Below are 26441 nucleotides of genomic sequence, written 5' to 3' on the forward strand. Positions count from 1 at the left end.
ATAAGAACATTGTGCTGGATTGGTACTTGGCTTTGATGAAGAATGAAAGCACTTAGCCAATGTCAGGCACGTAAACGGTAGTTGGTATTTCCTCATCATCATCCTTCCTTTCAGGGAGATGTCAAACTTCCCGAACTCTGCCTCTGGTTTGGTACAGTTCTTATCTGCTCAGCATTTATTAACTTTAAGATATCAATCCCTGGACTCATGAAGTATTTCTAGTGTCATCTGTGACAGTGTTCAATTTGAGAATAAAGTTTTCATGAAAACACCATGCTAATTGGGTCTCTACAATGCCCCCCAAATAAATATGTACATTTTTTTTTTAGATTTTATTTATTTATTTGACAGACAGAGAGAGCGTGCAAGCATGAGCAGGGGTGGGCATGAGAGGGAGAAGCAGACTGCCCGCTGAGCAGGGAGCCCACACGTGGGGCTCAATCCCAGGACCCTGGGATCATGACCTGAGCCGAAGGCAGATGCTTAACCGACTGAGCCACCCAGGTGCCCCAAATATGTACATATTTTAGTAAAGTTTTTTTAAAACCAACAATTACAAGGTATTTCATTTAAATAGACAACTTCAGCTGATGTCACTTCATAATGATACATCTCTATTTTTATTCCTTTGACTGGAAGAAAAAATATCCAAAATCTTGACAAATAAATTACATTTTAGCTTGTCACTCTAATACTCAAATGATATACCAGATCGGACTCCGCATATGACACGATCACTATGATCCCTATAAAGTGGAATACAGGAGCGCCTGGGTGGCTCAGTTGGTTAAGCAACTGCCTTCGGCTCAGGTCATGATCTCAGGGTCCTGGGATTAAGCCCCGCATCCGCCTCCCTGCTCGGCGGGAAGCCTGCTTCTCCCTCTCCCACTCCCCCTGCTTGTGTTCCCTCTCTCGCTGTCTCTCTCTCTGTCAAATAAATAAATAAAATCTTTAAAAAATAAAAATAAAAAAAGTGGAATACATGTGGAAGGCACATCTCATACTCATAGGTAGATGCCGACAGTGAAGTAGGAAGTCCACTTGATTATCAACCTGAAGACCTGTAATCTAGTTCTAGCACCTTCAGTTGGTAACACCCATACTTCTCCTTTACAGCTTTTATCAGAAATGTTAGTATGTAGTTGTGTTTATCTGTGCAACTTTTGTCTCCCCCCTCAATGCCGTTATGAGGCCCATAAATACAGAAGCATATCTGTCTTTTTCATCATTGCCTATCATTCTGAGAGATAAATAATAGCCATAGATGAGAATCTATGAACAGATATTAGTGGGCTTTAAACTGAAAACATGCCAACAATTTAGCCATTTTCTAAGGTTAGTAAATTCTTAGAGGTCCTCCAGACCATATACAAAATTACTTATGTAATGATGATTCTCACAGTTACTGAAAAATTAGTCAGAAATCTCAGTCTTGTTCAACAATAGGTTAACCCACAATGTAACTCGGATTTGACACATTGCACAATGAAGTTAGTGTAAGAAAGCATCATTCATTCCTGATAATATAAGTCATATGAGGATTCCTTTATTGGAAAAATCCAGAGGATTATGTCATTATTTTAAAGGATGGTCTGAACAACAGAATGTATTAAATATAATTAAAGGAGTAACAGAATATAAGGACAGAAGCTGAGAAGTATGGTGGAGATAAAGTTTTATATTCATCCAGTCCAGAAAAAAAAAAAAATTGATGATGATAGTTTCATTTCTGAAATATTGGATTCAGGGATCTTTTTGGAAAAAAATGTTTATTCTCCTCCTATCTTCTACTTTTGGGAGCTTTGTTTCCATAGGTTCCATTATCATCTCTTTTCTTTTTCTTTTCTTTTTATTTTTTTAAAGATTTTATTTATTTATTTGACAGAGAGAGAGATAGCGAGAGCAGGAACACAAGCAGGGGGAGTGGGAGAGGGAGAAGCAGGCTTCCCGCCGAACAGGGAGCCCGATGTGGGACTCGATCCCAGGACCCTGGGATCATGACCTGAGCCGAAGGCAGACGCTTAACGACTGAGCCACCAAGGCGCCCTATCATCTCTTTTCTGATGCATTTTCCCCAAACAAAAATCACTGATATAATCTCCACTTCTTTTCTGCTCTCAAAAAATGTGCACATGACTACTGCAAGCAGGGACTTGGGTGACATATATTTTCAACCACAGTGGGAGTTCCACATTCAGCCACACCCCCATGTAAGTGATGTCCCTGGAGTTGGGCATCTTGGCAGCTCGGGACACACATACGCATAAGCATGATCATATCTTAAATGTTCATTTAACAAATTATTTTTGATCTCTTAATGGCAAGGCAAAAAAAATCATCTGCTCTAATGGAGCTCACAATCAGGGGACAGAGATATGCTGCAAACCTGTGAACAAGTAAATATGAAATGTAAATTCAGATAAGGTTACATAGTCTAAAGAAAATACAATAAGGATTGACTCAAGTGGTTTATGACTGGGTAGAGACAGAGGAGGGGTCATCTGAGACCTGGGTGTTGGGAGGAACTAGCCTCACAAGAGTGAGGCCAAGAGTGAACAACACACAGAGGAGTGTTGGGGTAGATGTGAGCTTGGTGATCTAGGAGGCCATTCTTGCTGAATTACTGCTAATGATCATCAAGAAGGTAGGGATATGAGATGAACTCCATCTTCCCAACTCAGTTTTCATTCTGGTACCCTCAGGACTCAGCTGTGTCTAGTCAGAAGACATGTCAAATGAATGAATGAATGAATGAACCCTCATCTAATGAATTAATCCCTGTACTATGAAACATATGAGCAAGATGATAAGTATTAGATAAGAGGTAATTTATAACATTTTCAATTGCTGATATTATATATAATTTTTACATTTAAATTTATATAATTTTTAATTTCCAGAGTCTCTGTGATGCAAGGTCCAAGTTTCCCACTCCCCTTGAATGGTTAAGCTTCCACTAATATCATGGTTCTTTTTCGAAAATTTGTTTAGGGAAATATATCCCTCTAAAGGAGAATGTGTCACTTATTTGAAAATTCAGGAAAAAAATATCTCAAACCCTTGTGGTGAATGGAAGTGACATGAAGAAGGATTGCTGTACCAGCACCTCATTAGTCTTCCCAAATCATGATTATCTGAAGTCATACTTGCTCCAATAGATGGATAAGGTCAGTGGGATTTATAGAAAGCACTGTCACAGTAAGTGAGGAGAGTTCAGAAAAGCTGTCCTGCTATGCTTCTCACATGTCCTCACTTTCCATAAAATTTTAAGAAGGAACCCATTGTATTTACCCTTCAAAAGACTCCAAGAAGCATAATGATAGTATACTCTATTTTTGCCACCCCTGCTAAGAGACTTTTTGCAGAGAATTTTACCACCATCGTATTGAATTCATGTTTATTATGTTTTGTTTTGTGGCAATTTTTTTTTCTTTTGACAATGTCTCTTGTGGCTAGGTAAATAGAGCAAAATTCTAAAATTGTTTAGTCTTCTTTTTTTATGTGATATTGCATACATATTATGAGATCACCCACTAACATTCTATAAATCACATTGGACCACCATCTGTTTTATAGTACCTTTTTGAAATATTACATTGCCTACAAAGTCAAAATACATTCTACCTCGTGATATTAGGATATCTGTACTAAGGAAGATACATGGTAGTTTAGGTAGTTGACTAAAGAATAAAATTAAATGGATTCCACTATGTGGCTGTCTAAAGTATTTGTCTTCATTCATGGGGACCTAACACCATAGACAATTTGTTTTATTCTCTTGAGCCCACAGTTGGAATGCATTTCTAAACAACTATGATAAGTAAGGGCCTGGAGACAGAAGGAAAGGCAAGAAGAGAATCCCTCAGATGCTACAAAAAGAATTAGAACTATCTTTTTATTTTATCAGTTAAAGACGTAATTCAAAAGGTACTATGAATACGTTGGCTTTAGTAAAGAGAGAATGCTGAGTCTAATGAACATACTTTAAGTTTCTGGATAACTAATTTGTGAATGGAGCAAGAGTTTCAGTGATACTACAGATGGAATGGGTGCTGAATCTAACAGAAACTCTGAAATTTTTTCTTGAAACAGTTTGTGCTGTAATTTTGCTCTTTCTTCCTTCATTTTTCTTCATGGAACATGTGCTGCATAACTTTCTGGGCAGTGCGCTAAGGCAGGATTTACGAGAGCTTCGGATTCTAGAGCATTTTTCCCAAGTAGCTTTGCTCATTCTCATATTGAAGGACTGTTGCCTTTAGGATATCATAGATAAATGTCAAGTTGGGTTCATGTGTAAGGACCTGTGTTATAGGATGAGTCCTGTTTCATTTGCGTAATAACACTGAAATATACTAGCTGAGGAAATTCAGAAATGAGCTAACTCTTAAAGCCTTGATTTCCTTTTTTGTAAGCTATGGTTGCTGTTCATACCAACTCCTGGATTTCTTATAAGCATACACATGATAACACATGAAATGCACATTATTGGATAATGTAGTAAAGCATGCAAATGGACTGCTAACAACTCCTGCCATTATCATTATTTTTAAAATTTTTAGATTTGAGTGTACTTGACATACAATGTCTTACGAGTTCAGGTATATGATACAGTGATTCACTTTATACATTATGCTGTGCACACCCCAAGTGTAGCTCTCATCTGTCACCATAAACATTATTATAATGACTCTATTCTCTATACTGTGCCTTTCATCCTCCTGACTTACTCATCCCATAACTGGAAGCCTGTGTCTCCCCTCCCCTTCACCCATTTTGCCCATCCCCCCACCTCCTTCCCTCTGGCAACCCTCTGTTTGTTCTCTGTATTTATGGGTCTGATTCTGCTTTTCGTTTGTTTATTCATTTGTTTTGTTTTTTAGGTTCCACATGTCAGTGCATCATATGGTTATTTGTTATTTCTTATTCTGACTTATTTCACTTAGCATAACACCCTCTAGGTTCATCCATGTTGTCACGAATGGCAAGATCTCATCCTTTTTTGTGGCTGAATAATATTCCAGTATATAATATGTAATTACATCTATCAGTGGACACTTGGGTTGCTTCCATATCTTGGCTATTGTAAATAATGCTGCTAAAAACATAGGGGCGCATATATCTTTTTGAATTAGTATTTTTGTATTCTTTGGTAATTCCAGTAGTGGAATTGCTGGATCATAGGGAAGCTCTATTTTTAATTTTTTGAAGAGCCTCTATATTGTTTTCCATAGTGGTGGCACCAGTTTGTATTCCCACAAACAGTGCATGAGGGTTCCTTTTTCTCCACATCCTCACCAACACCTATTGTTTCTTGTGTTTTTTATTTTCACCATTCTGACAGGTGAGAGGTGATATCTCATTGTAGTTTTGATTTGCATTTCCCTGCTGATGAATGATGTTGAGCATCTTTTCATGCGTCTTTGGCCATTTGTTTATCTTTGACAAGTATCTGTTCATGTCTTCTGCACATTTTTAATTGGATTATTTGGGTTTTTTGGTGTTAAGTTGCTTAAGTTCTTGATATATTTTGGATGCTAATTAACCCTTAATCAGTTATGTCTTTTGCAAATATCTTCTCCCATTCAGTAGGTTGTCTTTTAGTTTTGTTTATCATTTCCTTTGCTGTGCAGAAGCTTTTATTTTCCCTTGCCTCAGGAGACATATCTAGAAAAAAATGTTGGAGAAATTACGGTCTGTGCTCTCTTCTAGGATTTTTATGGTTTTAAGTATCACATTTAACTCTTTAACCCATTTTGAATTTATTTTTATATATGGTATAAGAAAGTAATCCATTTTCATTCTTTTGCATGTTGCTGTCCAGTTTTCCCAATACCATTTGTTGAAGAGACTTTTTCCCACTGCATATTATTTTTCTTAAAGATTTATTTATTTTAGAGAGAGAGAGAGAGCTCGCAAGCAGGGGGAGGGGCAGAGGGAGAGGGAAACAAATCCTCAAGCTGATTCCCCGCTGAGCACAGAGCCCAACTTGGGGCTTGATCCCAGGACCCTGAGATCATGACCTGACCCAAAACCAAGAGTCAATGCTTAACCGATTGAGTCACCCAGGTGCCCCTCCCATTGCATATTTTTGCCTCCTTGGTCAAAAATTAATTGACCATATAATCGTGGGTTTATTTCTGGGTTTTCTGTTCTGTTCCATTGATCTATGTGTCTATTTTTATGGTAGTACCATACTATTTTGATTCCTATAGCTTTGTGTAGTATATTTTAAAATCTGGGATTGTGATACCTCCAGTTTTGTTCTTCTTTTTCAAGATTGCTTTGGCTATTTAAGGTCTTTTCTGGTTCCATATACATTATATGATTGTTTTTTCTAGTTCTGTGAAAAATATTTTTGGTATTTTGAGAGGGATTACCTGAAATTTGTAGATTGTTGGTGGTATGGACATTTTAACAATATTTATTCTCCCAATCCATGAGTATAGAATACTTTTCCATTCGTTTGTGTCACCTCAGTTGCTTTCATCAGTGGTTTATAGTTTCCAGAGTACTAGTCCTTCACCTCTTTAGTTAAGTTTATTCTTAGGTATTTTATTAATTTTGATGCAATTGTAAATGGGACTGTTTTCTTAATTTCTCTTTCTGCTATTTCATTATTAATATATAGAAATGCAAAGGATTTCTGTATATTGATTTTGTATCCTGAGACCTTACTGAATTCATTTATCAGTTCTAGTACTATTTTGGTGGAGTCTTTAGGGTTCTCTATATAATATCATGTCATTTGCAAATAATGAATTTTACTTCTTCCTTACCAGTTTGGTTACCTTTTATTTCTTTTTCTTGTCTGATTGCTGTGGCTGGGACTCCTAGCTCTGGGTTGAATAGAAGTGGTGAGAGTGGACATCCTTGTCTTATTCCTGATCTTAGGGAGAAAGCTGTCAATTTATGGTTTATATTTTTATATCTCAGGGAAGGTTTATGTTTTTAAAGATAACTTTAATAGAATAGAAGCAGAAAGTCAGTTAGGAGTCCACTGCAGGAAACAAGTAGATAGAGGAGATAAGGATGATCTATATTAGGCATGCTTTCATTGAGATATTAGCAGGACTTGAGGACAGTTTGGTTGCGGAGTCCAAGAGAAAGAGAAGTGTCATTGGCCATCCCTAGGCTTTCAGAGAGACCAACTTGGTAAAAGGTGGAGCCATTGATTTAGAGTGGAGAAGGTATATGTTTGGGAGAGAAATCAGGATGCTGGTTTGGGATATGTTGAGTTAAAAATAGAACACTTAAGTTGAGCATTGTATATATTACTTTGGAGTTTAAAAGATGAGTGTAGCCATAATTTAAATGGGAGTTATGAACACATAGAAGTTGTTTAGAGGCACGAGACTGGAAGAGATTGCAGAGGCTGAATATAGAGGTAGAGAAGGTACACATGCCTGTACCTGAGCCTTGGGAGTGCTTTACTTCAAGGAATTTAGTGGCTTATACAGTGTCTGTTCAGGTTTGTGGTCAAATCTACCACATACTAGCTCTGTGCCCAAATTGTTTACTTGACCTCAAGGGCTGGCTTTAGCATGGAAAAGATTATGTAATTCCAATGTCACTTTATATAACTCAAAATAAGACCAATGTAAACTCTGATGTAAGTGAGGATGCCCAACAGTTTTGACTATTTTTACTGTAGTCTTTAAAAATCTATCAAATATCAACTTCTTTTTTTTTTTAAATATCCTGACTTATCTTGGTCTATATCTGGGACAATTCCACATCCTTTCACTCCCTATAAGCCTCAAGTTCATTAACTAAAAATAAAAAATGGGCGGTAGAGTATACATGTATCATCTGTAGTATAGTTCTTGGACATAATAAGCATTCAACAAATGTTAGCTATCATTGGGCTCCCTGTTAGCGGAAAGCCTGCTTCTCCCTCTCCCACTCCCCCTGCTTGTGTTCCCTCTCTCGCTGTGTCTCTCTCTGTCAAATAAATAAATAAAATCTTTAAAAAAGAAAAAAACAAACAAACAAAAACAAATGTTAGCTATCATTATTTTATTATTATTACTATCATCATCATTAGTAATGTTATCCTAAAGGATTGTTGTGAGGATTAATTTATTTATGAAAAAACCTAGCATGTTTAACAGAACAGAGCAACTGGTAAATAGTTCTTGTCTCCTCCACTTGTGTACCCATCCCTCCACTTTACAACAGACCTCCACACTCCATCATTCTCTCAGTGTCAGAGTTTACATAGGCACAATAAAAGAACATCATTCATAATTGTCTCAGAAGGGAAACTACCAAGCAGACATGGGGTTTAGGTCAGATGAGATTCCTATAATTAAAGGAAAGTGGAAGAGAAGATGCCCAAGGCAAACATTAATTCATTCTTTTACATAAATAATTTTGAATAACAGGTAGTGAAGATACTTCATTGATTCAGGTGGAGTCATCCACAAGAAACAGAGATTCTGCTGCAGTTCAAACCTGGAAGTGTGAATGCTAAATATGATTTTTCACTTCTAGAAGGCCATGCGTTTTATAGATCAGTTTGGCATCATCAATACCCTTTGTTTTCATTTTGTGAAAGTGAATTAGTAATATATAATTTCATTTTAGGGGTTACGTGCAAGTCATGTGAGGTACAGAGTAGATGATGTCCAGTTTCCTTATCCTGCCAGTATTTTTGACGTAGAAGAAGATTCTGGAAGAGTAATAACTCGAGTCAATCTTAACGAAGAGCCTACAACAATTTTTAAGGTCAGTGCAGTGTTTTCCTTACCGTTATCTATTTGATATTTAATATCAAATATTGATATTGATACTTTTGAGAGTACAGTTTAACAGATGACCATACTTGTTTCCATTTTTCTCCTTTCAGTTATTTTTTAAATTAAAAAGTAATGTATATTTTACCACGGATACTTAGAAAATAGAGTTAAGCAGAAAGAAAAAAAATACTTCATCTTTCACATCTTGGAGATAACTAGAATTTAGCAGTTTAATATCTATCCTTATGATGACATCCCATACAAATGCAAGTATACACATATGTGTTTGAAAATAATATGATCCTATTATTCATACCACTTTTTTTACTTAATAATATATTACCCAGGACAATAAATACTGTTAATGGTATTTTTTTAATGGTTGAGTGATGTTCTACTGTATGAATGCACTATTATTTTTTTTTGCCTAACACTTTGTTGATGGATAATTAGGCTATTTCTCATTTTTTTGTTATAATAATATTTGCTGTTGTGAAACTCCTTGTGCAAATATTATCTGCCACTTCCCTGACATTTTTCCTTAATGTAAGTACTGAGAGGCAAAATTATTGAATCAAGTTTATATACTCACGTTAAGTTATACTTCAGGAAAATTTGAAATATTACTACCATTTACTATTATCATAAATAATCTATTTTATTAAATGTTTGAGTGTTACCATTTTCTGTAATTACTTAGAATAATTTCTTTTGTTGTGAATAAAGCCTGTGACCCTGCATTGAGGAAATGCCCTCGTTGGTTAACCTTGTGCGTGTCAGTGAGTACTGTGCCTCACAGAATCCTACCACTGTGGGAGCAATTGTTCTGTTTGTAAAGTGTTAACCCAAGGGTAAATCATGGGCCCAAGGATGAGCCTTAGTTATGGTTTCATGGTCTAGGTTGAATTGGTTTAAATTAGTAGCCTGCAGGTTCCAAAATTATGCACATTCCAGAGAAACACATAATATTGAAAATATTTAACATTTCTTAAATGAAGAATTCTTCTTGACATAATAATATATGTTATCCAAAATAGATCAATTATAAACAATATTGTGGTAATAAATATTATTACTTGAGACATCTTGAGATAAAAGCTTTTCTGCAGTTTGTATCCTTTGAACAGTTCCTACTATACAGTATGAACTTGGTTTTATATATTTTTAAGAGAGTGTATATCTAAGTGTGTTAAACTGTTAAAGATTTCCAGTTTTATCCTCCAGAGTGAAGTATTTCTGCCCTATAATCTTGCAGACAATTAATTCACTGTAAAAATTAATTTCCTTTTATAAGGAAGCTAATTAGCTCTTTGCTATCGATGTGACTGAATTTAACACTTTTTAAATAAGTGTCGGTGCTCATAATGGCCCATGTTTTTACTGTGGGCACCAGTGGAACTGTGGAGGAAAGATCAGTTTAATCACTGGAGAGATGTACCTGTTTTACTGGTGTTTTATCATAGCATTTATGAGTTTTCTTGTCTAGGAAATGAAAATGAAACACCCACCTGGTGGTATTGTTGTGAAGAGTAAGTGAGAATCTATGTAACATACCCTCATCTAGAGCCTGCTCCCTGAAAGACAGTGAGGAAGTGATCATTCCTCCCCTCCTGGAGCCAAGCAGTCCAGTGATTAAAAATGATGCTTTATATATTAAAAAAAAAAAAAAAGATGCTTTACTTTCTTCTTGTTAATCATCTTTAACATGAATTTTTATTACTTTTTAAGCTGGTGGTTGTTGCTTTTGATGATGGTGAGCCTGTGATGTCCAGCAGCGCCACAGTGAAAATTCTTGTCTTACATCCTGGAGAAATCCCACGCTTCACGCAAGAGGAATATAGGTACTGGTTCCTATCGGTTTTTGTATTATGTAACAGTTTTTTGTGTTGTTCTGTTTTGGCCTCTCAAAACTGAGGCGATTTGGATTGATCAATGAAGCCTTCCAATTCTCATTTAAGTTTTTCTAAATTAGCATAATATTACATTTATCTTTAAAGTTAATATAGTCAAAATGATAATTTAGTCTAAAAATACCAGTTTTAGTAATGCTTTCATGAATAATGGAGCTTTTAAAAGTAACTAATGTATTGGGGCACCTGGGTGGCTCAGTCTGTTAAGTGTCTCTCGGCTCAGGTCATGATCTCTGGGTGGTGAGATCAAACCCCTCATGAGGCTCTGCACTTTGTGCAGAATCTGCTTGTCCCTCTCCCTCTGCCTGCTGGCTCTCTCTCTGTCTCTGTCTCTCTCTCTCTAAAATAAATAAATAAATAAAATCTTTAAAAATAATTAATGTAACCTTTGAAAAATAAAACATTATATTTTGGGGTTTAAACTGCAACTAATTAATAATCTCAGTGGCAAGAAGTAGTAGACATTTAGTTTCTTGTTATTGCCATATCCATAATTTGACATGGATCTGAAATATTTCTCAAATAATCAGTGAAAGAGAAAGAGAGAATGTATGTGTGTGTGTTTATATGTATGATATATATTATGTATTATAGCTATCAAACTAGTATATATACTGTCTTAAGTCTGGGTGCCATCACAAAATCCCACAGACCAGGTAGCTCAAACGCAAATTTATTTTATCACAGTTCCAGAGGCTGGAAGGCTGGGGTCAGGGCACAACCATGGTCAGGTTCTGGTGAGAGCCCTCTTCTTGGCTTGCGGATGTCTGCGTCCTCGTTGAGTCCGCACATAGAGGAGAGTGAGACAAAGCAAGCACCCTGGTGTCTCTTCTTGTAAGGGCACCAATCCCAAGATTAGTGCCCCACCCTCATGACCTCATCTAAATCTAATTACTTCTCAAAGGCCTCATCTTCAAATACCATGCCATTGAGGGTTAAGGGCTTCAACATATTGATTTTAGGCGGACACAGTTCAGTCCACAGCACGTGTGCAGGCAGGTAGGTAGGTAGGTAGGTAGATAGATAGATAGATAGATAGATAGATAGATAGATAGATAGATAGATATTCTTAGGAAGTGAAAAATTTATTTTAAAAATAATAAAATTAAATGTACTGTATTTTATGATTGCTTCATGATCGCATATGAGTGTAAGATTTATAATGCTTTTCTGAAAATATAGAACTTTCTTTCATGATATTGTTTTCTTTAAGTGAAAACATGAATGTACTTGTATTAGAATATTAGAACCCATAAGAGAAGTTTCCCCACAAATATTTGAAGGAGACTCACCACATACTACTTATTTACTATTTCCTTCTTCTGGACATAGCATTAAATGGCATCCAGTCCTGGAGCTCCAGAGGCTCACAACTATGCGTGGACACTAAACATTATATGAACAATACAATACAGTCTGAAGACACAATGGTAGGAGCTCAGTGCTAAGCAAGTGTGTTGGAGAAACACCTCACCGTGTTTAAACAAGAACAGCATAAAAGCCGTTCTGGAAAAGAAAATACAGCTTAGCCATGCCACCAAAATATGGGAAGATGTTAAATGCCTCAAATTAGCATATTTAGATGTATAAAAAAACAATATGGGAGGATGTATTGATTTCTAGGATATTTTAGTAGTTTAGTCTATGTAGAGACAAATTAGATATTACATAATGATGCTCTTTGAGGCTCAAGAAAAATGAAGATTTCATATGACACTTGGTCGTATTCTAAAATTTAGATTTATATTGCTTTGATAATTTTTTTTTTTTTGCTTTGATAATTTCTAAGAACTAACTAAGAATTGTTAAGTTTTAGAGCAAGGGCTGATACTGAGAGAGGAGACAGATAAAGTATCTGGGAATATTTACCACACTGAACCAAGTAGTGTTTTCCTTTTATAAAACGCTACCTTGGGTGCCTGGGTAACTCAGTCAGTTAAGCGTCCCACTGTTGGTTTCAGCTCAGGTCATGATCTCAGGGTCGTGGGATCGAGCCCTGCATTGGGCTCCATACTCCATGGGGAGTCTGCTTGAGATTTGCTCCCTCTGCCCCTCCCCCTGCTCATGCATTCTGCTCTCTCTCTCTCAAATAAATAAATAAAACCTTTAAAGAAAAGCTCCCTTTGCAATATTCAAGTAATGAATTAATGTAATTTTATCAGAAAATTCTACATAACACATATGTAAACCACTGAGATGTAAACTCTATTTAAAACAGTAAGAATTCTGGGTGCTGGGTGGCTCAGGAGGTTAAGCATCTGCCTTCAGCTCAGGTCCTGGGATCGAGCCCCACATGAGGCTCCCTCCTCAGTGGGGAGCCTGCTTCTCCCTTTCCTCCCCACTTGTGCTCTCTCACTATCTCTGTCTCTCTCTCTCTCTCAAATAAATAAATAAAATCTTTAAAAAATAAATAAAATAAAATAAAACAGTAAGAATTCCTGGTCAGTCTGTTTGAAAGACGCTTTTCTTCCTTCTCTCCATTGTTACCAATACCTTCCTTTTATCTTGGCATGGTAACCTGTGAACTCCAGTTCTTTGCTATGGGACATGCAGGTTTTTGCTTCTAGAGACCTTCCCTGGACGTGTTCATGGTGGCTTCTCAAGAACCAAAATGGGATAAACTCACTGTGTTGCTCACCAACTTATCTGGATTTGATGCTCACAAAAAATGCACTTACTATTTGGGGTGGGTCCAAAAATCCCTCAGACCTTCAGCCGAACAGAATTCCCACGTGTGTTCTTCCAGAGTTTTCATCCCGTGCAATCCTTCCTTGGAGGCCCCAAAGACAGAGAGTGGTGGTGCCTAACACTGTCCTTGTGAAAAAACTGAGTAAATGGAGTCCCCTTTCTCCTGGCTTTCATCCACAGCTCATTTCCTACTAATAGTGGTATGCCTCCAGACTTCCGTAGCACATTGCTTGTTAACTCTTCTGGCTACAATATTGTGGCATTCAGGCAAAGGTCATAGATCTCATCAGGGCATTGCTCATTTAGCTTTCTTTTTAAAATTGCCTTTGTTGATGCCACTTTTAAAAATAAAAATGGTTTGTTCAATGAATTATTTACCATGTGTTACCTTCTCTGCATAGAACTACGGACTACAAATAGATTCTATTAATAAAGCTGTTAACTGAAAGAAGAAAAACACTGCCAATTACTTGGTGCTAATATTAAGAGGAGTCACATGAGCACATGTGGAAGAATTTTTTACCTTCCAGAAGAACATGTCTAACATTTGCAAATAATGCCCTTGATTTCCTGGTCCATTTGTTACTCTGACACATAAAAGCAATTTGGTAATCTTGTTGCACCCTACAGTTTATGAAGAAAGTCCTCAGAATTGATTTAATTGGCATAATAGATTCAGTAGGACTTGGGCACTGAACGGGATTGTTTTCTTTTTTATCAGATACTTAGAAAACTTGAATAATAAAAAAGTCGTATCAAACATTGGCAGAAGACGCTATATTTTGAATAAGTCCTAATAATTGATTTTAAATATTTAAGGAAGCTTACATTTGACCTAAAGTATGGAATGAACTATTTTAAAAAAAGATAAAAGACCTAAGGCTGACCTTCATCAATTACCTCTCAATGCTCTTGAAGATTTTTGACATATATGCCAGAGTCTGGATACCTCCTGCTCCTTTCTTCGTCCTTCTGGACACATAGCTAGACTCAATTCCCCAGCCCCGCTTCCTAGATGGAGCCATGGGACTGAGTTCTGGCCAATAAAATGTGGAACAGAATGGTCTGCACTGTTTCCTGGCCTGATTTAACCTTTCCCTGTATGGACGCATGAAATAGAAAACACACCCAGAGACCCTTGGGAGCCATATGTTGACAATTGTAGGAATATGAGAGGAGCCCAAGCCTCTGAATCACAGATTGGAAGAGTGCTACCTAACTAGGAATGTCCTAAATATATTTAATTTTTTTTTTCAAAATCATTAACTGCTTTGGCTGGATGCACATAACTCCCAAAGATGCTACATATGTTATTAGACCTCAATTCCCTTGTGTTGGAGTCAAACGGTGGCAGAATATGCCACTTGGGCATAAAGAATATTTTGAGCTGACAGTGCTTAAAAAAACAGCAGCTGTAAAAAAGATTTTCTGATCTCCCCTTTTACTCCCAAAAACAGGACCTATAAACTCTCATGTGAACGATACCTTCTCTGTACCAGGAGGAAAAACACATTCTTTAATGGGAGTCAAAGCCAGGAGAAGCGATACAGACAGGCCTTGTTAAAACAATTCACAGCTCCCTTCAACCTCCTTCTATAGTTTACTTTTCCGTAATTGCCTGTCTCTGTTCATCCTAATACAAAAGTATGTGGGTTTTGCCATTTCTCTGACTCTTCATTTCCTCACGAGGGCTCTCCTGTCACATACAATTTATATAAATGTGTATGTTTTCTCCTACTCATCTGACTTGTGTCAGTTTCATACTTAGACCCAGCCTAAAAACCCTGAAAGGGTAGAGGTGAAATTTTACTTCCATTACAAAGTTGCTCCTGGTGGAAAAACTTTCTCATGTGATCAGTTTGGGGGGGACACCAAATGATAAGCAAGATTCCTGTCCCTGTTGGGGGTGGGGAAATGATGCTCATGGGTTGCAGATGGAAAGTAGGGATCCAAGAGAAGTGGTTTTGCAAGCTGGGGTAAATGTTATTTATACATCTCGAGAATGCCTTCATTCCAATAGTGACTCTTGAATTCCTTAGGAAAAACTAGTTTTCAACAAATGACAAGGTGTGAAGAAAGGCTCTAAAGATAAAATATTCATACATTGTAGAATATTGAACTGGATTCTTAAAATGACTGACTCTCCTAACCCAATTATCTTGCTTTTGGAATAGTGAATCCAAATCTTGGATAATAAGATTAGTTAGGGTAGGCTAGGCTGGTGTAGAAAGAAACCCTTATATTTCAATAGTTTTGAGAAAAAGAACCCATGTGTTTTGGCTCACATGAGAGTGTAAAATGAGTGTTTCATGTGGTGGTAACTCTTCATGCAACTCTTCCATGCTGTCATCAGGGACCCAGGGCAACTTAAGGTCTTGCATCCTAAACATTGTGTTTCAGAATAATCCCAGTGATTGCCATTTTAGTCCGTGGAAAGGGGAAAAGGGCAGAAGTCCACACCAAGAGATTTCCTGAAGCAAGTGAGGTAGGGCTTGCAAATTTCACCTCATCTCAGGTTCTTTCCCAAAACTCCAGGCAAACGTCTACAGCCAGCTCTGAAAGGGTGGATGAATGCTTCCCTTGCTAGGCAGTGTATCTCAGTTCCACCTCTCCTATTGGGGAAAAAGGGAAAATAGTGTTGGTAGATAATTAGCACATTAAACATGCAGTTTCAGACAAGTTACAGATTCTCATTACAGCATCTTAAGATGACTTGGTTTATGTTAAGAACATACAAGATTGGGCACATGAACCTATGAAGGAATAGTACAGAAACATTTTTATTCTTAAATATGTATTGGTGAAATAGAATGCCTTCTTAAAATAGCAAGAGAATGCATACCTTTTTTTGTTTGTTTGAATTCAAAGAAAATCTCTGATGGACGTTTTTGAATGTTTTAAGTTATTTCTAGTGATTTCAGCATATCAAATGTTAATATTACATATTCCAAACCAAACCTTTCTGGACTTCAAGCTAATGTTTGGTTATCTGATTATAATTCATTACTCTCTCCATGTTCCAGAGGAGTGTAATTGTCTTGATCACAAGGAAAAGGAAAGGGGGGAAAAAAAGAAAAAGGAAAAGGAAAGGAAGAGGGAGAGTGTGAGAGTAGACAAGCTTATGTAAACTCACTTTGTGGAGACCATCCAAGAGATCTGAGAGGAGGCATTTACTATTTGGTGAAACATTTTCCAGGGTCCCAGTTCTATATAGAGAAACAAAATCCATTCTTCTCTCCACAGAATTAAAAATGTTTAAATTTCAGGCACCTGGGTGGCTCAGATGGTTAAGCATCTGCCTTCGGCTCAGGTCATGATCCCAGGGTCCTGGGATCGAGTCCCACATCGGGCTTCCCGCTCCTTGGGAGCCTGCTTCTCCCTCTGTTTCTCTCTGTCTCTCATGAATAAATAAATAAAATCTTTAAAAAAAATAAAAAAAAAAGTTTAAATTTCGAGCTACTGGTAATTGCCTGGTTGCCGGAGTGCAAAAATAGACCTATCATTACCTTTTCTAAAACTATAAAAGTACAAGTAGGAACCAACAAATAATAAACATCAGAGTAAATCCTTTAATATTTACTAAAGGAAAAGCCTCCTTGACTGCCAGCTAAGTTTGTGATGACAGATAATTAGCAGGGTAGCTAATCAATGTGAAAGTAGCAATTTAACAAAAAGCCAAACCCTCCTCTCACATATTGTTATGTCTCTCTTTCTTATTCCTATCTAAAAACTTCTTCACTCTCTGCTAATGGTTCTTTGAAAAAGAAATAATGTGGTTTGTAAAGTTATTCAAAGATTTTACAAAGACCACCCTATATTACGGGAAATAATTTAGCCTGTCAAGACTAGAGGAGAAATTTCTCACATTATTTTCTTATTTATAATTTTCAACATTGGAATACATTCTATGTGTTGAAAGAAGATTTGATTTTGTTTTTCCTCAAATCCTGTGAACTGAAGTTGTCCCCTGATGGGCCGACTTCAAGTAATTATTAAGTAAGGGAGGAATCTCATAATGAGAAAGCTATTTACCCCATACAGATATATGTGTACTTTTATAATGCCCAGATTTACAGTAATTCTTAAGATGAGTGTATGCCTATTTCTCTTTGGTCCCTTTGGTGGTTGTAATACTTGAAACACTTATTTTATTCATTTCATGACCTCTTCAGTCTCTCCTTGAGTCATTTAATTAGGTTAAATGGAGAATCAAGATATCAATTTGCTTCATCTCTTTGTCATTGGATGAACACTTATATTTTCCAGAAAACACTGAGTTCTTCTCAAAATTTAGGGAAGTGTATAACTCTTCAGACTGTGTAATATTCATTCCTACAATTATAAACAAACATTATTTAGAAGCATACACACAACCCAACGTTTCACAATTTTAACAAATTTCCATTTTCATGCATCATTCCAGCTTTATGTGGGTCTTCCAGTTTATCTTTTTGACAGACAAAGAAATGTCAGAAATTTTGATCCCTTAGAGTTTGCATACCTCAAATCATCATTCTCTATTCTTTTTTTCTCCCTTTCCTTGAAACAAATTTCTTAAAGAGTCAATAGCATCTCTTAATCCTTGGTTGTTAAAACACCTCTCCCTTCTCAAAAGTCTCTTCAGCTGGATTCTTTTTTTTTTCTTTCTTTTTTTAGTGAATTAAATCCAACTACTAGCCCTTTCCTCACATAATCATTGGTTTGAGTTATTACTATCCAGGTGATTAAGTATCTCTGTATCCAAATGCAATCTCATAATTTAAACCACTTCCCACAGTCTGATTCTCACTGGAAGCAGAAAAAAATAGGTTAATCTTAATGAAAATCCTGTTTTCAAAGGCATATCATGTAATGAACAAAACAGACCATAGGAAATCACCTAGTTAGCCTAATAGTTTAATACTTACTTTTTCTAATATCCTCGCCGCAAAGTTGACTAGTCTCTTTTTCAGTGGCAAGGAACTCATACCTTCAATCTTTAGATAGTTATGGACATTGGGAACTCACTTCCTATGCTGAGATTATTATTTTAATTAATTCTAACTCATTTTAAGTTATATTCTATGCATTTCTCTCTGAGCCTTCATCAATTTTAGCATTTCCTTCCTCTTTCAGGTAGTATGACTGTGTTGGGGAAGAAATTTAATTTTCCCTCTGCCCTTCTGAGTTCTTAGGTGAGACCCCTGTAATAAAAAACAGAGTAGCAAAAGAACAAAAAAGAGAAGTTTATTAACATGTATACTTCATGTATACATGGGAGATACCCAGGAAAAATGAGTAATGCCAAGTGGTGGCTTTAGAATTCAGGATTAAACAACATCTTAACAGGGGAAGGGGAGCAGTGATGTAGGCCTCTCAGGGAAGAGTAACTGATTTTTAGGTAAGATGAGTGGGTTCTTAGATGAATAGAGGGCAGGTATGATTGTGGTAAGGTTTGTCTGGGTGTGGTGTCTTCTTCAGGTGTCCTTTCCTGTGGTCATTCAGTTTCCCTGGTCAGTGAAACTACTGGGGAGGGAATCTCTGACAACTGAGTTTCTTTTGGAGAGTCTGTCTTTAGTCAGGTAAGGGGAGCTCAGAGAAAGCATCTCTCTACATTTGCTATTTTTTGAGTGCCTATGGCTCAAAATAATCAATAATGCCAAATTGGCATATTTTAGAGTGACATGTCCTCAACTCCTACAGTCCTATTTTGGGGTAGCATATTCTGCTGCTCTTTGATTGAAACTGAGCTAAACTCCTTACTTAAGACAGGTGACAAATAATGCTCTTCTGTCAATTATTAGCAGGTATCTTGACAAGGATTGTTCTTATTGGGAAAAAGAATTCTGTGAACTTGGCTGTGTCTGCTATTAATGTGGAAAAAAAGAGTGATATTAACCATGTGGTTGCTAACCTGAAAGATATGTTAATTCCAGTTTCTCATACTAGTTTAGTATGTCTTACAACATATAACAAACTCTTCTGCCTTGTTAAAATATTTGAATAATGTCTAATTATAACCCTCAAGATTTTCTTTTTTGTCTCTACATAAATTAATGTATATTAAATCTATTCAATTCATCCATCTTTATTTTAATATGTCAATATAGTATACCTATTTCATTATATATTAAAATTCTATATGAACATCTTTTAAATATATTTTCCCCAGACCTGTTTTTCTACATGTTCACAGATATCTTAAATTTAATTCATATCTTTTGAAATCCTAATACTCCTTTTTTAAATTTAGCCCCTTTGTCCTAGGTTTGTTTTGGTCCTTCTTCTAGCAATTAGACATCAAAATGAGATGTAACAAGTTCTTTAGGGAAAATACTTGTGTGGGTGAAATAAGGAGAAAGCAGAATAAGGCTAGGGAACCTTCAAACCACATTCATTCTGACCTCAAGGAAAGAAGAGGGAGGGAGGTTTGTGTAGAACATCCGAGGCTACTGGGTCATTGAAGTGACTGCTGTGTCATTTAAGTAAGTTCCACATGATGATCAGGGAGCCCTCAAACCATAGACAGACATTGGAGAAATTCATTGTCTCCCAGGAAGGGACCCACTGTAACATCTCTGCTTTTCTCAGTGATGATCTGCAAGCAGCCCCTAGGAAGTATGACCTGCATATAAACAGCAGTAGACTTCAGAGCACAAGAGAACCTTGGTCAAAGTGCTTCCTATACTTGGAGATTATTAGGGCACACTCCCATTGCCACCACATGGCCAGATCTGATAAGAGGTTTTCAGTCAGCTATCTACTTGAATCTTCTGGAAAATAGCCATAGTGTCATAATCAGAAAATATATTTTATATATCTTTCATTTACTCCAGACAGAAATATCAAAATCCTAATAGTAGTTCAAATGCATACTACTTAAGAATAGATTGACTCCTGGGCGCCTGGGTGGCTCAGTTAGTTAAGTGACTGCCTTCGGTCATGATCCTGGAGTCCTGGGATGGAGTCCTGCATCAGGCTCCCTGCTCAGCAGGGAGTCTGCTTCTCCCTCTGACCCTCCCCCCCTCATGCTCTCTCTATCTCATTCTCTCTCTCAAATAAATAAATAAAATCTTAAAAAAAAAAAGAATAGATTGACTCTATAGGTCAAGTGAGTTAGCATTCAAAGAGTATTTGACCTTCATCCCAGGATGATGGACTAAACACACAGGGACTCACTTGTCCTCGGTTCTAGAGGTAAATATCATGGAAAGGTCAGCATGTCTGGAATAGATCATGGAGTCTAAATGTGAATATTGATTTTGAGTGGGAAATGCAACACCTCACACAATTTATCAAAAAGTTTACCAAAGACAATTATTTACAAATTTTCCAAACAAATATGCTACCAATATAAACATACCTTTGGTATTTATTTAAAATGGAAGTGTATCAGCATTGATTATTAAACTTTGCATGATGTAATGCCACATTTATATTCATTTTTAAGGATTCATGTATTTTAAAATGTAATTTCCATAAAAACCAGAAATTTAAAATGTATATTTGTATGTATACCAAATAAAAGGGGCAAATGTTCCTAGGGTATTTTTATGAACCTCGAACAAGTTGATATTTGCTAACTCTTAGAAAAATATTGAGTCCTATTTAATTTCCAGTATTATTCAAATTTAATATATTAAATTCAAAATAAGAATATTATACATATAAATATCTTGAAATCTTTTAAAAATTCAAATACCTTGAATAAAGAAAATAATCTTTTCGGTTTCCCTGTTAAAGTAAAAAATTGATACTTTGCTGATAGATTTGAATTAATCTAACAAATGACAGTGCAAAAATTTAAATACAACTTATATTTAAAATAAGTTTCTCAGGAGGCTTTATATTGAAGAATAAAAAGAGTAGATTTTATAAAGAACTAAAAAGGATTAACAGTCCACCTCCTGATATGCAAAAACAGAGAAAAAGCATAATTTAAAATCTAGAAGTCCATTTTCATATACTATGAAAAATGAAAACAATGTTATCAAAATGGCCAAGGAAATGGTGAGGGAGCAGTTCTAGTTAGCATTGCATTATTCAAGAGAATTAAAATTACCTTATATTGAGGAACATTGCCATTATTCTTATATAAACCACACAAGTTTAGACTTGGGATTTTGAGAAAAGATTTTTTTTAATCAATAAATACCATAGTTTAGGGAGAACTATTCGTCTTCGTTTCAAAAAATGAAAAAGAGAAATGCTATTAATATAAAATAAATCCACAAGCAGAGAGCCTTACTTGTTTGCTAAAGTTGTTTACTATTTTAATTTAGATTTATTGTCCAATATGAGAGTTGACTTTACCTGAAGATAACATTTCCTGTCTTTTTATGGTGCTACTAAAATCTTGCCTCAAAGGTAATAGATTTTGCGTCTTTAACTATTGACTCTCTCAATCCTTCATCCAGCTTTCCCAGGCTTCCTCAGCATCCACATGGAGTACAATTCTCCTTCACATCTTCAAGGTTATGGTAGAGTCTGACATTTGCTTGCAGAGTGAAGCCAGTCACCAACAACAAAGGGCTCAAGTTTGAGCAGTTTAGAATTTGAAACAAGTTTTCCCAAAGAGTGTGATTACTGATTCCATTCTTCTTTCATTGCATTATATCTATAGAAAGTGTTTAGTTCAACATGTAATAGGACACATTATTTTTATTTTATTAATAGTTAATGCAAACTTTTCTGAGGCAAAATGACACAATAGTTACCAAGGTTTGGATCCCGGCTGTTGGATATCAGACATTGGTTGAACTTGGACAAGTTACTGAAGCTCCCTGAGACCAGCTTTCCTAGAGATAAAATACTTACTTTATATGTGAGGGAAAGAGCTTTGTGAAGAACCTAGTGCAGAGCACCTGCTTAATAAATGTCGTGATATTATTATTTAGTAGTCTTATCCCAGGTGGTGGCCATGCAAGATTTTAAGACTTATGCCTTGTTCTCAAGGAGTTTATAAACAATGACAAAAGAGGCCACACCAATTGCCTGTCTTGTGGCTGTCCCCAGGTGATGAGGTACAAAACCCTCTCTTCTGAGTGAAAGGACGACACACAATTACCATATTATCAAAACAAGAGAAGTGGAAAGGAGAAATTGCCAAAAAGCAAATTTTGGTATGAGGAAGGAAAAGATGTTAAGCCATCCAAAATGTCACAAGCCCATTTCTCTACCATCATTGGTTAATAGACCATCACCAGTTTCTTGATTAAAAAAAAAAAAAATCCTGGGGAAATATCACTCTAGTTGCAGCATTGAGAGTGGATTTCTATTCAGTTTGAATGTTAGTTTAAACAATAATGCCTCAGATATCTATGTGATGGTTAAAGCGACATGGTTCTCATGACTGGATATGGCTTTGTTATTCTTGATCTCATCACTGACCCATCTTCATAAACAAAATAACTCCCTCTACTATTGTTGTGTAGAGATACAATCCCACACGCTGATGTTTCCTATGTCCAGTATGAACCAACACCAAAGTTGTTGGTGAAGCCTGTTTCTATCTCACTGATGCTATAGTTGACTTGTTTCTTTGAGAAAGTTTCCAGAATGTTCTATGAACTGTGATTTCAGTTGAAGGCAGGATGAGATAGATAAAGCAGAAAAATTAAAGTTACTTCTCCTTGAGTTTACTAATCCATCCAGCGTCTTTGTCCATTAATATATTCAACAAACCTTTTTTTTTATTTTGTTTTAAATTTAAGCACAAATATGGTCTCTCTATAATTTATGATCTATTAGAGAAAACAAACATTGAAAATATGAACAGATGAGATAAAATGACTGCTATATTCAATGGTATTTGTTCTTCTTTTCATCCTGTCAATGAATATATATTGAGCAGATACAGTGCACTAGGAATAATAATGCTGGACAAAATGTACATGGTCTCTGTCCTCAGAGAGCTCATAATCTACTTGGTAGGCAGAAATTAATCAAATGATCATTGTTATTGAGCAAGAAAACAGTACAAACAAAAAAGAGCTTTACACTGAGTCAAATTGCTTATCATGTGTTTATAGAATGTTCTAAAATCAAAGTCTTAGCATAGAGCATAAGAATCTCTGGGTGAGACTGGTCGCTGGTGAGTCGGATTGTGAAGGCTCCTATGAGCCCCATTACCAACTTTGTTCATTATCACAGAGGAATCTGACGATGGTGTTAAACAAGAGATATAAGCAGAGGCGTTTTATGGAAGATCACTCTGCTTCCACATTCAACATGGAAAATAGATTTTTACACAATTTAAATGTTGATTTGCAATCACGGCATTTTTATCACCAATTTATAATGGTGAAGTCATCCATCTCCAAACTGCTTTGGAGTTTAATAGCTGTACTATTTGCTTCATCCTCTTCTCATACTGTGTTATTTCTGGTAAACTTTTCACATGTGGTTCAATGCCATTAAACAACATATTTAAGACAAAATCACACAAATATACACACACTAAGAGAGGGACAGGGAAAGGTACACCAGCCGATTGCAGACAAGGGAAAGCAGGAATTACTATATTAATGCCAAAAGTGTGTAATTCAAAGCAGAAAGAACTAAACCTGAGTATGTATATACTTCATCTCATGAAATAGAATGTAGATTTCTTAACTATAACCACATAGTGTCTAATGTTAGTGAAGATCATGTGATTTATTGCCCAAAACAGGGCACTAAATGTGAATAAAGGATACACCCTATAATATTTAAGCTAGGGCAATGGGCATGAATAGGGACTGTCACAAGTATGAATCATATGATCCTCGGTACCTATAAATGCAGTACTTTGCTCAAGGTAAGTGTCCTATAAACGCTTGGTGACTCCTGGATGGATATTTGTGACCAGAATTGTATTCAATGTGGGATTTTTCCTATGTGCATCAATCGTCTATTGCTGCAGAACTCCCTACCCAAATTGAATAGCTTAAAACAACAACAGTTAACTAGTTCTCATGGTTCTGTGGGTTGCCCAGTAACCTAGGCTCAGTTATGCTACTGTCAAGGCTCGACATGAATGGGACAAATTTAAACAGGCAAGGAAGAATTTGTGCAAGGCTATTGCAGTTGGGGAGTGAGGCCAGAACTCAGTCTGAACTCATCTCTGCTGAAGCAGAGTTATTAAGAGCTGGGGTGCCCAGGGACCAGCCACCTGTGTTTGCTGATGGGCCCCCCACCTTTCCTATCTTCATGACTGAGATGGTTTCACAATTTGGAGAAATTGCCACCAAAGTCTCGGTCCTAACCTCAGGGACAAAGGGCCTCTATTTTCCCTGATGATTGCATTCCAAAAGCAGGAGTCCCAGGTCCTTGAGGAAGATGGTCCTAGGTTGTAAAATTGGCAAGAGGCTTTTAAAGAGATCTATATCTCAGAGAGGCAGAGATTTCATTTACAAGTGTGAGTTCTCCAAAGTAAAGTAAAAAAGAGAGATCAGGGACCTAGAGTCAGGAAGAAGCCTGTCTAACGTGTAGTCAGGCTGAGGGGGATTTCGGGGCTGTCTTGGCCAACACACATCCAGCTGGTGGGTGGGGTGGTGGTTGAGATTCCCGTGGAGATGGTCTGGTCTGTCTCCTCTTGGAGTCTTCCACCCTTCTGGGGGCAAGGCCAGGTATCTCCACATGCAGCCCTCAGCACATCTTGAGTTTGAGGCTCGAAGTCCCATAAAGTCACTCCTGTCCATCCCTAATATGCACATGCTCACACACACACACACAGGCACCAACATACACCATAACCTACCTTTTGTCCACAATTATTTACATTGCTCCCACATGCAAGAACAAAGAAATAAGCAAACACTTATGCTGTTAAGATCTGCAAGTCTTGTCCCATGATGTCATCACGGTTGAAGCTCAGGATCACATCACTTAAACTAAATCCAAATGTGGACAGCTTCCCTCAGGTGTAGCTCTTGTTGATTCAAGGACCTGTGAACTGAAGGCATCTGCCTACCATGCCGTGACGGGATGGGGACAGGAGAGGAACTCTTCATCAGGCAGCTCTAGATGGCAATGAACTCTTTCTAGAAATCTCCTGAGCCAGACCTGCCACCTCATGAGTTCCCAACTTCGTGTCTTCCACATGACTGCAGGTGGCAATGTTGCTGAGGGTTTTGCAACTGCACAACAAAGGCTGCTATCTGTCCAACCTTGAATAACTATTCTGTCATTGTCTTTGGGGCTCCCACTGACACTGTGCTCACCCCTCCTCAGGCGTCCGTCCACAGCCCCACCTCGTTTTCCTGCCAACGCCTGCCCATCAGACCCCCAGCACATGCCACATGGTTAGGTTTTTACTATGGCACCCCACTTCTAAGAATGAATTAGTCACTGACTATATACCCTCCTTCATAAATGGCATTAGTGTATTATTTGTCTAAGGTATGAATAACAATAAAAAATGACTTCTTTCCTAAAAATTCTGGCAGATATTGAATGTGTATTTTTATTATTTTATGCCTATATTTTATTATTTAGTCATATATTTGATGTATTTATTCAGCTGTTGAAGTAGAAAATTGAAATATCAAATGCTCTATATATGTATTATTTTCTCCTTTTTTGATGTTATTTGTTTGATTATCCTAGTAGATGTCAAGATTCTATATGGCGATTTCTCACCTTTCTATGACTCTTTAATACTGCAGACATTGAATCTAATCAATAGAAAATAACAAATAAAGGCATTAGAGGTCCTGTTTTAAATTTGTTGTCATACCTTTCAAAAGTTCCAATGCACAAATTCATCTATGAAGGAAAAAGAGCCACCCCAATGTAGGTAAATGAGCCAAAACATGAAACTGTTTTCTCAGAGATCATTACTAAGAGTATGTGTGTGTGTGTGTGTGTGTATTATTGTAGTCTATTTTTAGTAAGTAGATTTATCAGCCAGAAATGAATATGCCTGGTCTAGCATATTCTATCAAATCAGGCAACTCCTGATTCCACTGTTTATTTATAGGTATGTGTGGAAAATAAAATATAAATGGTGAATACCATGTTTACTACTGAACTTATAATCAGGGATCTGATATTAATACACTTACCACATGTTACTATAATTCTTCACACAACTGCCTGGTTTGCCTGTAAGGCTATAAGCTTTATGAATGCACAATCCATTTCT

The 26441-nt window shown here is 36.7% G+C and overlaps 1 protein-coding gene across 8 annotated transcripts in view; it reads left to right on the top strand.

Annotated features, from left to right (window-relative positions):
• The window catches only part of PCDH15 (protocadherin related 15), a 794976-nt gene that overhangs the window by 625980 nt on the left and 142555 nt on the right, over positions 1-26441 (top strand). For all 8 annotated transcript variants that reach the window (XM_045877695.2, XM_045877694.2, XM_045877690.2 and 5 more), the window contains 2 exons: positions 8587-8727; positions 10467-10579. In XM_045877695.2, the coding sequence (XP_045733651.1) occupies positions 8587-8727; positions 10467-10579 (254 nt within the window). The remainder of the gene's footprint in view (positions 1-8586; positions 8728-10466; positions 10580-26441) is intronic.

The sequence above is a fragment of the Mirounga angustirostris genome, unplaced genomic scaffold (genome assembly GCF_029215605.1).
Source record: "Mirounga angustirostris isolate CCGP_5_RB_7025 unplaced genomic scaffold, mMirAng1.0.hap1 SCAF_6, whole genome shotgun sequence".
NCBI classification, from domain to species: Eukaryota; Metazoa; Chordata; class Mammalia; order Carnivora; family Phocidae; genus Mirounga; species Mirounga angustirostris.